General features: G+C 50.0%; 1 protein-coding gene across 1 annotated transcript; it reads right to left on the reverse strand.

Moving 5' to 3' along the window:
- Positions 1-3,040: 3,040 nt before the first annotated feature.
- VFPPC_08120 (CP2 transcription factor) lies at positions 3,041-5,745 on the reverse strand (the record flags this gene model as incomplete). The annotated part of the gene is made up of 3 exons (XM_018286879.1): positions 3,041-5,213; positions 5,378-5,536; positions 5,732-5,745. The coding sequence occupies 3 exons, from the start codon at positions 5,743-5,745 to the stop codon at positions 3,041-3,043; spliced, it is 2,346 nt and encodes a 781-aa protein (XP_018143671.1).
- Positions 5,746-13,988: the final 8,243 nt, after the last annotated feature.

Consider the following 13,988-nt stretch of genomic DNA (forward strand, 5'->3'; position numbering starts at 1 on the left):
AGCAATGAATCAAACTTCCGCCGTTGTTCGTTATGCGGCCCTATTTCAATCATGGTCACATCGAGTCGTCCAACGTACCATCAGCATACCATCAGCAGCCTCGCCACGGCACACAATGTTGACTGTGGACAAACGAAGGCAAGCCAAGATTGGTTTTGTTATATCGACCCCCTCTTTGATACCGAAGCAGCCAGCCAGTTCATCTCACGACCGAAGAAGCAAAAGAAACCAACAGTATCATACTGTCACTTTTATCCCCTAGCTTCGTCATTGGCGCCCGTCGCTTCCAATGTCTCATCCTTTCATATGATTATGCATCAACATTGTGGCTAATGCACCAAATCGAGCCACACCAAATAAAGGAACGAGAAAACCGTTCTTCGCCCCCGCCACGCGTTGATGAGCTTGACATTTGACATGGAGCACAATAAACCCACGGACTGAAATTGTGCACCAGACTTTTTGTCAAGCCACAACAATATGGTGGCAAAACGGCCGGTCTGGTTTCCCCTGTTCGCTCTGCATTCCCATCCGTCAGTTACAATCTTATTATTTGCTCTCATCAAACACAGTAAAGTACGTACATACATACAAAATATCCCCATGCCCCCATGTCCCCATGTCAGGCCCTGGTCGCATTTCGCCAGGAGCAAAAGCTCCATGCCCCTTCCCGTCACCAGAAGTGGCATGATGGCCTTGTGCAGGGTGTGGGGACTCATTGCGCCTCCAAACATGGGAACTCATCGAAATTGAATCAGAGCAAATCTGCTCACTCATATGAAGTACTCCGTACAGCACACACAAACTCCTCCGCAGATGCTCGGGCTCAAACTTATTAAGTACCGCCGTACTACAATATTGCCAGGGATGAAACCAGAACCTCTCCATTCTTATTCCATTCAGCCACTCCAATTCGCTGTCTTTTCTTCTCTTCCAATTGTCGCACTGCATGGCCCACCAGACGACACAACCCCCAATCCTTGTTCAGCCACAGATGTGAACCATGCTGAGACTTTTTCGCCACGCTCCATGTCAATTCGACCGTGAAATCATCACCAGTGCCTCTCTTCCAGCCCAACGGCTGTTTAAGGCACATTCATCACATTGCATGCAATCTTGACACCATCTGGCTTGCTGGTTAGCCCTCCAGCCCCCGTCTCCTGGCGAACCTGGTGCTCGAAAGCCCCCGAAACCTATTTGATTTCCTCACCCGGCACTCAGCACCCGTTTGTTCCATGTTTCATGGCCAACATGGACTGCTTGCTCCATGTTCCTTGAATGCGGTATTGCACATGCATGCACTCGCAACAGCTTCCCTTCATTTCGCCTTGCTATCCTCAATTTCCTCCTCTTTCGTCAGCCAATCTTCCCTGCCGATGCCCAACACAGAAGGTCCTCCATCCAAATGGGAAACTATTTGACCCATCCGGGTCAACGGCCTCGTTTCGAAACATCCGACTTATACAAAATACCTCCTCCGTAATCTTATTCTCCGCACACACAAAGAGGTAAGACACACAAACTCCTCCGCCTTTCCCACCCCTCCCGGCCCTGCAGCCCTTGAGGCACCTACCAGAGCCTCTGCTCCGTAATTATGCACAAGTACTGCAAGTAAAGCACTAGCAGCATCGAATCCCCATGTGTCTTCTACTTGACAGGCTCGGCGTGCTTCAACTGTGCAAGTAGTCCATAACTCTGTTCCACAGAACACGCTTCAATCCTCGTCCAAGTCTTCATGGTTGGCCCGATTTGCTGCTAGCGTCTCGATGACATGTAACAACCTAACAAGCTCCAGGGTGTGAAGTCTCCGGCATCAGATTCCCTAGTATCAACTTTAGGTATGCACTCTTGCCGCTCTGTGTTATTTGGAGTCACTGCCTAGATGCGCAGATGCTGCAGCCAAGTACCTGCCTAGGTAGGTACTGAGTTAGGTAGCTAGACATCAATGTCTCAACAATTAAGCAACATCTAGTGCTGCTTGTGTCTTTATGGCAAGTACAGTGGGTGCTTCAACTATTTCTATAGCACCATCTTATTATTGGTTGGGCATGCTATCCAGCCCTCTCGATCTCCGACTGCCAGTTCTTCCCTCTGTCAAAAACGTGGACACACAAGATACCGTCGCGCTAACTTGCAGATTGGTAATGAACCAAGTCTCTTGAGGTATTTTCAATGCTAATTATCATAATGCCCCAAATTATGGCAAGTAATAAGTGGCTCACAGAGCCCCGCCTAATAGCAAGGTCTCTTCTCTCTCAGGCTGACCTTCCCTCGCTCAAGCAAACATTGAAGCAGTGCTAGTGCCAGCCTACCAACCAGACCAGTTGACTCCGTACGCCCATTCGTAGTCACGTCTAGTGCCACAGATATGATTTCAACCCAGCTTTAGTATTCCAACTATGGGACATCTCCAATACCCCATCCTCCTCGTCCTTTCCTTGCCTATGCAAATGCCGTAAACCAATCAAATAAAAAAAAAAAAAAAAAAAAAGGGTATACAAAGTCTTTGTACAAAAGCTGCCCGCAACAAGGCTCACTTGTATGACAAATCTCAAGCACACCCAGCATGCCCAAATATACAGTATGACGACAACTTGTGGCTCTGGTCCTGTACTTGAGTCGTGCCTGCCAATATCACACACAAGTCGTTTTTGCGTTTCCAGCTGCACGAAATAGAAATAAATAAGATTGGTCAACGTCGAGTAGTCCGTCTCCTTGCATCATCTCTCTCGACAATGTTGACACTTTTGTCTTTGAGTATGATTGCTCCGTAGAACAGCAGCCCGTGGTATCTCTTGATCAAATAAAAAGAAAATAAATGAATAGAAATAGATATAGAAGCAATGCCATATAATATCACTCGTCGTTAAACTGTGCATCGTGTACGGTGGGTAGTCGCCAACCCATATGTAAAAGTAAATCGGGGGGAACACAAAATTTGTTTGAAGTTTCGCATAATATCTTTGGCTCTCCGCTGAGTCCGCTCGCAATTCGTTTCTTCAAAAATCGATAGTCCTCGAGAATTATCCCAAAATTATCTTCAAAAAATCAGCCTAAGAACGTAGCCTTTGGCAGGAGGCGCAACGTCGTCGCTGTCAGTTATTGTTTCGTCAATCGACATCTCCCATTCGCGCTTGGTCTGTGTAGGCGGTTCGACAACTTCCTCGATTTCTAGGCGCATATCTTGACCTTCCTTCAGCTCGCGAATAACATCATCGTCCATCTCAATTTCCAACCCTCCTCCCTGTAGTACGTGTATCGACCGTAAGACCTTGGCTGGTTCAACGCCCCATTTGCTGGCAATCCTGCCATGGAATTCTTCCAAAGTTCGCTTCGAGAGATAAATAGCCCGGTGGTAGGTCGGCTTCTCTTGTTCGGACTTGTCGTGATATTGCACATAAAAGCAAGCAACCGGCTTTTCAGCTTGTTCCGGCGGAGGCCGATATGACGGATCGACGCCAAGAGCCTCAATCCATCCGCTCAACGTACCAGACTCATCTGTACGGGTGACTCGGGATAGTTGTTCAAACGTCTTCCCCGAAGCAGCGTTATCGATATTTTGCCACATACCAGACGCCTGAGAGGCCAGGGACAGGGAGCTGGGAGACGGGGAAATCATTGACCCAGTGACCGAGGATTTCGTGCTGCGAGCTTGCCAATTGGGCCCTTCACGGGACACCTCCAGCTTGTTTGGAGGAGACATGTCCCCGGGAAGAGACACGGGATGGAGGTCGGGGTTGTCGAGATCCTCGCCTCGCAGGTAAAGTATGCTGATTGGCCTTGTGCTCGTAAACATGTCTTGCAGTGTCTGCAACTTGATCTGTAAGTCTTCCTCCAGTGTCATCCGATTTCCACCTGCTCCGGCAGAGCTAGCAGAAGACATGGACCAGGTCCGTTTGTGCTTCTGCACCTTGCCTGGTCGTTGAGGATCGCTTCCTTTGGCAGCATTGCTTATTCGTTTTCGTTTTCCCACGTCCTTCATACCGCTTTCAATCTGTGCAAGTTGCTGCTTCAGCTTGTCGATAGACTTCTTTACGTGGGCGATATCGTTGGAAAGTTTCCTCTCAGCTCCATGGTCTCGGAAGAGTTTCACTTTGCAAAAGCAAACCTCGGGATTCGTTTCGGCCTCTTTCGGGGAGCCGTCGGCGGGGATTTGACTGGTTTTTGCACAAAGTCGTACAGGAATACCCTTGACGCCTTTTGAGTGACTGAAGTCGGTGGACAAAAAGTTAAATCGGACAGCAAGGTTAATTTCGGGGGAACCGTTGGCTCCGGGAGTCCAAGTAACGCAAAACCCGTCAAAGGAGGAGCTTTCCACTTCGATTCGTGGTCGCTTATCATCGGTCTCTGCAGGCTGGCCCGCCTCGACATACTCAACAGCCTGAAGCTTGCCACCTCTTTGATGAGCCTCATTGGTGCCTCTGCCCTCTTTCCACAGACCCCAACAAACACTGGGCTTCTGTCTTTGCTCTTCTTCCTCGAATGACACACGCACAAACGTTCTGTACTTGGTACCTGGTTGCACCGGAACTGTTCCGCTTGTATCAACAACAGAGAGTGAATACGCCTGTCCTTTGTTGAGGTAGGTAATTGGGATTTCGTCTGCATGTTTGATCATGGCGGTAGGTGCATTTAGCGTGGAATGAAAGCGAAATTTCTCGGCGTTCGGTGGAAGGGCATGGCTCATCTGCATGCGACTGACAATCTTTTGCTGCTGCAGGGCCGTTGGCGCCATAGACGGCACGCGGTGCTCTGGTGGTGGTGCTTCCAACATAACACCATCCTGTTCCATAGTCTCGTAGCCAGTGTCTTGATGAACAAATGAAGTAGGTGCAAAGGCTTGTTGGACAGGTTGTGCTCCCTGGATGAATGGATTGAAGTGATGGAACTGATGTGGTTGCAACGCTTGGAATCCAGACATGTCCATGACAGCAGCACCGGAATGGAGAGGGTCACCGGAGTTTGGCATGGATAGCGGCGTGCCTATGCCTCCAGCTCCTAGTGTTGGCGTATGCAAATCCCCTGCTTGTGAGTGAAAGAGGGTGTTGTTACCTCCTGGAGTAGGCGTATAGTAGCCAGGTTGCGCATTGGCAAATGCGTTAAACGCATAGGAGTTCGGGTCTAGGAGAGAGGGTGTAAATCTCCATGGCTCATGAGACGCTCGAGGCGTCGGATCTTGATCTCGAAATGCGTCGTTTTCAACATTTTGGGCCCTGCAATTCGCAGTCGGGGTAAATTAGTCTCGTTATCGGAGAAGCTAGATGCCAACGGATAATGAAGAAACCTCGTCTGTTGGCAAAAAGAGGTACCTGGTACCTCTAGATCTCTACTAGAGGCACAGACAAGCCCTCGGTTGGCAAGGAAAGGGGAAACATACCTCGGATCTTGGGGAGGAAGATTGATGGTCGGGTTGTCGACGGTGGAAGTTGGCTGGGTAATGGTTGGGGCAGACCCTTCTGAGGTAACCGCCGCAACTTCAGGAAATTGTTGCCTGAAGTTTGCCAACAGGTCATCGCCCGGCTTTTGTGAGCTTGTTCTGATTTCAGACGGTGGTGTTAGTCACTGGAGTCGTTGGGGATCAGCGACGGTAGATAGGCTAGAACAAAGATCAATCCAGGGCGGGAGGAAGTGTTCCATGTGCCTGAGGACGTCAAAGCTTTTGCAAATCTACAGCATAGTCGTAAAGAATACCCATCAGATAGTCTGAGTATACGCCTGGGAAACCACTTACCTTTGCCGAAACATGGTGCTGGGGATCGAGCGTCTATCACTGCCAAGATCCCGCAATGTGTAAGGAAGACGTCAAATTCGCCGATTTAGCCTGACAAAATTTCCAGCTGGGTCCTTGGCCGATAAATGCTTTCGCGTGATGAAGGGTTTCCCATATGAGAAAGGCTCAGGAATTCATGTGCCCTCGTTTGTCGGAGCCGTGAGGCTAGCCAAGCTATAGCAGTGACTTAAAGCCAGAAGCCACGACGGGAAACAGGTGCTGTAAAATAAAAAGAGTAAGCGCGAAAGGCCGAAGACGGATGTTGAGCCCAAGAGCTAGAAAAAATAGCAAGTCAGGGGCGAGACTGTAAAGAAAGAATTTGAAAGAGAAATATACAGCGAGAGGATAGAAGATGGAAGAGGAGTGAAGAAGAAAAGATGAAGTCGAAAGGGTAGGGCGTGTGAAAGAGAAGTCTGGTGTGAGCCAGGGTCGATGATTAGTCGTTTGGTCTGGTTTGGTCTGGTCCTGTCAGTCAATCAGTCAGTCAGTCAGTCGCCCACCCAGCCAAGCACATTGGAGAGAGAAAAAAGGACAAGGAACAGACGGACCTCGTTCAACTTGAGGCATAGAACGTAGTACCTAGGTACTTAAGTACAGGCATTTGCTGAGCAAGGTACCAGACCAAACTGAGCAGAAGAGACCAAGCCAGACCGGACCACTCCATGTCCTGTCTCCAGTCAAGCAACAGACTGCAGCTCTGCACTCTGTCTGGTTCACCATTTCATGTCGGCCCAGCCTGCTAGCTCTTGGGGGAGGGTGTGGGGGCTGGGCACTTGCCTGCCAGGCATAAACATGGAGGACAAGGGCAGGAGTACTTGAGGTCGATAAGAGGAGCCGCCCCAAGCACTCCCAGGGCACTCCCCAAGCACTGGCCTGGACATTTGCATCCGCACAACATCCACCAGACATCCACATCCACATCCCCATCCGCACACCAACAAGCCTTGGGACTGGGCTCACACCCTCCCGATGCTCTGTCATCTGTGTTGGTGCTTGTGCCAGACACCCCGAACCAGCTCAAATGTTTTCAATGTTGTCTTGCGGCCCTTGGAGTACACGTCTAATGTGGTGGCCTGGCCCTGGTCGATATCTCGAGCTTCGCTGGAAGCTCGCCATCCAGATGCGAATTTGTCAACATGTCAACGTGCTCCAATGTCCCTCATCGGTAGTGCCAAGCCGACAGTTACGAATCGAGGTCAACAATGTGCTTCAGGCACTCTCTGTTGTGCATGCACGTCCGCAAATACTGCTTGAGGATCTGACTCTGTGGTCTGGTGGCTCGGATGCCTAGGCCGATACGACAACGAAGTCCCAGGTTGCCAGGTCCATAACTGAACATTTCTCTGAGCTGTACAAAGTACGGGGCCTGGTCCAGCTCCAACCGACTTTCTCACATTGTGAAGGGGGAGTGTGAATAAATTTCGTTGTGGTGTGAGTGGGTGGCGTCGACATAGGAAAGAGGATGGAGCATACCCCCAAAAGAGGAAGAAAAAATCACTTACAGCGCTGTGCAGTACCCGTCATGCCAGTAACTAATAAAACGACATGCAGAGATTTGCCGCCTGGGGCCAAAGGAAAAAGGTCGTGCTTTTGTGGATATTTGATCTCGCACTGACGGGGATCTGTTGGTTCAGGAATAGAAACGGCAGTCTCCGTCTTTTATCATCAAAAACGATCCCGGCCAGGGTTATGTCGAGCATGGGATAAGGTTGAGGTGTAAATTTGGTCATGCTTGCCTCACCTTGTGCCTACCATACGCACATGGACGGAACACGCAGTAAGGATTGCGAGGAATGTGGCAAAATGGACGAGGGTTTGGCCAACATCTCATGTCCTAGTCAAGCCACACGCAATTTACGGGCCTTCATGTTGTGGCAACGGCGAACCTCTGGCGCTCTCAAGTAGGAACGAGTGTTAGATGAGTAGCTGGAGGCCAGAGATGACAGTCCAAAATTGCGTCACTGTGCTTGTTCATTTCAGCTAGAAGCTCAAAGCCGCTAAATGGACACGTATGACGAGCGAATCTGCGGTGGTTGAATTGGGGAATGGACCCGGCAAACATGGCAAAACCTGCAAGGAGTTGATTGAACTTGCCCACTTTCAACTGGCACGATTATAAGCATGTGGTGGTTGTACATGCTGATCCAAAAAAGAAGAGGAAAGATTGAATATTACAACTTCCTCTTGTGGTCACGATTCTACGAGGTAATTGGCGTCGTTTGACACCAGTGCGGCGGCGAACCCATAACCAGGCAACAGTTCCTGTCTGTTAGACGCAGCACATGTGAGAGAAAAGGTACGACCCCATGCTGCTATTTTCTCAGATACAAGTGTTTCAATGAATATATGACAAGTTTAGTCGTTTGCTTGACTTGAGAGTCGACCAATATACCACTTCCTTCGGCATTGATCCGCAGCACATGGACGCACGGCAGCTGCAGGATGCATATACGTCGAACTTCTGTCTTGTCTACCTAGGTATGTGGACTGACTGCCGTTCAGGCATTCGCTATTTTGGCTCCCATAAGCTCACTGTAGGAAGAGTCACACCTTGGATATACATGGTGACGTGACTGAGGCCGTCCGGCTATGAGCGGCTACCATTCTTTCAGGCTCTTCTCCGTTGTAGTACACATCTACTCCCAAGTCATGCTCAATCCAGGTACCAGGAGGCAGAAAAAACGGCGGCATTGGTGGCCTGTACAACCAGGAGGTTAGTGCTGCGGCAGTCTTGAGCCCGGCCGCGTTGTTTCATTGTCTGATTCTGCCTGGGTCACTGGCAGAGGTTTCTCCACGCATGCAAGCTGGCTGCTAACCACTACATTTTGCATAATGGCGAATTCCACGGTGAGATTATGGTGTTGGCGCCGTTGGATGGGCAGTTGGCGATATTGAAGGACCACATAATAGCGTGTACTAGCACCTGCTTAGATGCTTCCGCGACAGCCAAGGCTCCGTGTTGAGATGAGATGGAAGCACATACTGACTGCTTTAGACCCTCCAGGAGATGAACCAGGGGCTAATAGTGCTGGGACGGCTCCGCTGACATGGGCAGCGGCTTCGATGGCCGAACAGAACAACATGGAGCAAGCATCCAGACGGAGGCATGGGTCGAGGAGAACTGGGGCCGACGAAGCCTGGTGCTCAAATGTTGTCGGATTGTGGGTTTTGGAGGCGCTCTCGAACGCGATCCCTGTTGGCCACAGCCGCAACGACGGACTGCGAGAGGTCGCCTGTACCCGTAGCTTAATTGTTAGTGCGTGACAGACCAGGTCGAGGCCCTGCCCAAGTTCTAAGGTGCCAAGTCCATTGACCAGTGCCACGCCCAGCCAAATGGCCATTTTGATTTTGATCGATTCATTAATGTTGACTTTGATTTGGCTTGGTCCTTTTTGATGGTCAACTGGTCAATCTGGTCAATTTGGTCAATCTGGTCTGGCTGACTGGACCTTTGAAGTTGGGGCAGGGCAGGTCAAGTCGTGCTGGCAAATCTGTCCATGTCTTGCAGTCTGGCCCGGTCCAGTCCATTTGATCTGCACCACACAGACCACATCGCCCTGCGATATTCGCCATCTCGGATCCGCGATGAAATCGACACTACAGGACATCATCGTCCATCAAACTTTTTGCAACCCGCGCTGAAGTGTTCAATGTCTCATCGTAACAAAAAAAACAATCTACACATACTGTCAAGCACATCGCGCACATGCGACCTCCGTCATATCCCTGTAATCGACTCTACTTGTCGTCCAGCCACAAACTGCTGCCCTCCTCCATCTCTGCCTTCCCGCAGGACAAACTGTCGATTCTGTGAAGTTGGGACACATCGATCATCGTCGACGCCACTGTGGCTGGTGCCACGCAGTCACACCTCCGCACAACGTTGTGGCTTTTGACGACATCCAATGTTTCCGCCTCACATGTTGGGTTCTGTTGCACTGGGATGGCTGCCATCAACAACCATCATCAGCAAACGCAGTTCCATCCCGAAACCAATGTACGTATTCTTTCGGCCCGTAGCTATCATTTCTTCCATATTGGTCGCCATTACTAACAAACTTGTAGCTTCTAAATTCAGGATAGTGCAAACCAACTACGTAATGGGCTGGCCGTTCGCCGTTCGTTGCCCACAGTCCGCATCAAGCCAACAAACTAGTACCTGTTGAACCATCAAACTGGCATAGGGCTGTCAGCAACAACGACCAAATCTGCCACCTCTTTTGGCACGATAGGCTCTCTTGACTCGGTGCTCGTTGTATGGTGGTGTTGAAACAGACAGTTGGAGGTAATGCTCTGTGTGAATCTGAAGAACAGTCCATGTGAAAACTGACATCAATGGCTGCCAGCAAACGCATTTTACCCCGTATTGCAAAATGAATCAGGCACGGCAGTGCATCATCCTAGACGATATCGCCACCAGCTTTAAGGGTCCGTCCCCAGCAGCCTTACAACTGAGCATGCTACTGCATGTCTACAACCTCCTTACACCGCGCAAAGCAACCCATCCCCGAACACCAAAGAACTTCGGTGCAACAACACTCCCAAGCCCTTTCACAGGGGGTCATGGTTGTGTGGGCCACGACACGAGGAGCAGCGAAACTCCACCCTCACTCCATCTAGCCGACTGCAGCCACGGGCCGACCACGGCTGGCATGGGATGCAACAACCCACGTCCCACCAGATTACTGCTTGCTGCCCTTCTTTCCGTCGTGAGCCACGCAGCCAGGCCAGACAACAGTGCAGTAGTGAGGAGGGGAAACTAGGGAATTCGCCGGTGTTGGAGGAACAGCAGCTCATCGTGGCATAAGTGGGTTCTATTAGCGGACTCCAGAAGCCAGATCGGCGGGCTCGCAGGCCTTGTCCGTCCTGTCTGTGGCCCATCAAAACTCAACTGTGCCACATCCCTTTTGCAAACTTGCAATTTGCTCCAGTTTGCTCTGATTCCTTGGGCCAGACATTGTACACTACTTCGGCGAAAGCGAATGTTTTGCGGGTGGCCCCGCTACATGCCGTGTGGCTGTGTCTATTGTCTGTACCACCGCGCGCAATGAGACTAGCAGGACAGAGCACAAATCACAAATTTAGCTGCCAGCCCCTGACGGAGGTTGTGCCGGCTACCATGAACCAGGTCGTGGACTTTTTCCCAACGCCTTTCAAATAAGACCCAATTTGGCCTGCCCGAAAACCCACGGCATCGTTCAGCACAGTGTTACTCACCAAAGGACTAATATAATAGCTTTGCTAGCATATGCTAGGATATGCATGCAGGGACTTTGCGGCGGCCGCCCACGAAAAACTCTACACAACTGACCAAAATTTGCAGCAGCGTTTCGTCATGGTGGCTTTTGTTGCGTCCAACATCATAGGTCCGCGCGGTTAGTTTGGCGCCGCCTGATCAACACTGAGTACGAGAACATGTCATTGTGCACATGGTTATCTTCAGCAACAATGACATCAGCGGCCAATACCCCTATTGCACTATTTCCCCAAGATGGCAAATGCACCGTCACGCCAGCGACGGTTAATGTGACGTTGACGCACAATGCTCCAAAATTTTTGGATGGCTGATTTGTAAAGGTCATGTCGCTGGACGGACAATACGCCGAGGATGTTTACCCGTGCGAAATCCATACATGAACTCCATGGCTAACAAAAGGATAGGGCTTACGCCCTTGCTTGCTTTACGAGATGATCGGCCAGAAGGGTCCAATGGAGGCATATCAAAGGCTGACATTTTTCTGATTCTCCAGAGCGGATCATTGTAACATTGGCGGTCGATGATATTGACTTACATGCTGCAACGCAGCGTCATAATCTACGGCAATACCAGAAGACAGCGCAACACTGACATGTTGACCCTTTATCCCAAGACATACCTACCATCATTTGAGAGACAGCATAGCGTTTTCATTGCATCGATATTATGCGCATTTACCTTTTTTCTTAATAGAAACCTTATGCTCACAGCACAGTTTAGGGAGCCTCAGCCCGCATTCAGGAGTATATGTTACTTACTGCAGCCGCTCTTGGAAGGCCCTGAGATGTGTGGCTCGGGGATCTCAGCCGAGAGACGCATAGAATATTATTAGATGCCCATTTCGAACCCCAGGCCCTGTGGAGCAGTGGATTTCGGGGTCGAGAATGGGTCACGAATGTCGGGGGGTCAATTTTGTAAGTGTCTCTTAGTGAGTGAGTACTCCGTATTGTAGACAGGACCGACTGACCGAGTCTTGTCTGGCACAGAGCAGCTGCCCAGAGTCCGCCTCTGATGAGTATTCGACAAACTTAGGCCAGGGCAAGTCAAGGGCAGACAGATTGACTCGCCCTGTCCTTCCTTGATTTTTAGCTCAATACCCCCGGAGAGCCATTGTGGCTGTGTTGAGTCGTTGTCTTTCGGCTTGCGGCGAATATCAATCATTTAAGACGCCACACCTTCGATCGACACAGCGAAATCCCTTCTTTGGAAGAGACTGGGGGTGGTTGCCAGTCAAGTCAATTCGACAGACATGGCATTTGTTCCACCACCCACCACCGTTGGCTCTTCACTCACTCAATCCATGCACACACGCATCGGCTTTTTATTTTTTTTGGGGCCGTCAATCCATTGCACATCAATTTGTCCAGACCACGGTCTGTGGAGAGTTTTACAATCTAGTGTGGCTGGTGACGTGGCTTGCTCGCTTCTCCTTGGACGTTGGGCCCCTGCTTGCCCTTCCGCTCCTCTCCTCTCCTCTCCTCTCCTCCCGGAGATCTTGGCCAACGAAGATGATGCTTCCGCCCCAGCACACGTTGTACGAGCTATGTGTGTGTGTATGCATGCCACTTGCGACGGCAAAAAACAACTAGGGGAAGGCAAATTCGGCGCTGTCGATTCGACGGGAGTTTGGCGAGAAATAAACCCGACAATTGTCATGCCAATTGACAATCGTTTTGCCACTCGATTCAAAAGTACGCGTAACCTCTGCTTGCAGTATGAAGTTTTGGTTGGGCAGGAATGGATGTGAGGCTTCACATGTCTTTATGGGTCACAACAAGGGATCATGGGCCGCCATTCATCAGTGAAGGTCGTATTGTCTCCCTTCTCAACGTTGTCTTCGTCTGTATCCTCGGGTTCCCAGGAGACTTCTGGGAGGCCTCTGTACATTCAGTTGCCAGAACTGTAGACTTCCTATGGAATGGAAATGCCTGTTTTTTCGGTCGTTGTGCAGGACAACAAGGACACATCTGATGCCATCCCAAGGGCAATTTTTAACTTTTTACTCCTTGTAAGGGGTCTAAGCTGTGGCCGAGTAGCATTTTCTTGGCGGCTTGGGGCCCGGAACTGAGCGAAACTCGAAGCGGACGTCCAAAGTTGTCGGATTGGCTTGTTCCAGTTGGTTCCCTTGCAACCTTGCCAATGTCTCACCGGCCAGGAACAAGCGCTTCACTGCCACAATCTAGTATCTCTCTTCCCAAAAGCTTGGGGGCTCTTTGAGACGCTGGACATCGGCATGCGGATATGTTCACTGACAGTGTGGTAAGTTCCGCAACTTTACTCTTCATGCCTAGTCATTTCTCTGCCTCCAGATATCTTTCCCACGAGATGTATCCCGTCGGCTAGTCTAGAGCGGAGCAATATGTCCCAATGATTCGGGTTTGACGGGAACTCCATGTGGGGAGATGGCGCCGCAGTGACATTCTTCAGCTACCTATTTTTTTTTTTTTTTTTTTTTAGTTTGCAGTGGAGGTTCTGGAAGTATTGCTCCTGAGTGTGGATGTCGGTGGCGGCGGTTTCCGTGGAATGTGTTTCATCAGGCGCTTCCTGTATTTTGTTTCCTTAGGAACGGAACTATTGTGTAGGGTAGCCCACTTAGGCTCGTAACATATGAAGAGAGAGTTTGCATTAGATTAGGGAAATGCTGGTGGACCATGCATATCAGATATGCGGGTGTTCTTTGTCAGTCTTGTTTTTCCTGGCTGCATAATTTTATTGGTGGTTTTTAGCATTGTCCTGTTTGCACATCAATTTAAAGAAGTAGACGCAGCTATCTATCACAAAGCGATGATACGGAAGCTTGGCGTGCATCTGCCAAAGGGACGCCATGCTGTATGTACACCGTCGACTATGATTTACTCACGTATCCCTACGTTAAAATATTGCTGCAGAGATTCAATTCATACTTTCAGAAGAGTGGCAAGTCTGTTCAGGGCAGTGCCAGCTGCAGCATTGACAAGTTTC

The sequence above is a fragment of the Pochonia chlamydosporia genome, chromosome 4 (genome assembly GCF_001653235.2).
Source record: "Pochonia chlamydosporia 170 chromosome 4, whole genome shotgun sequence".
Lineage (NCBI taxonomy): Eukaryota > Fungi > Ascomycota > Sordariomycetes > Hypocreales > Clavicipitaceae > Pochonia > Pochonia chlamydosporia.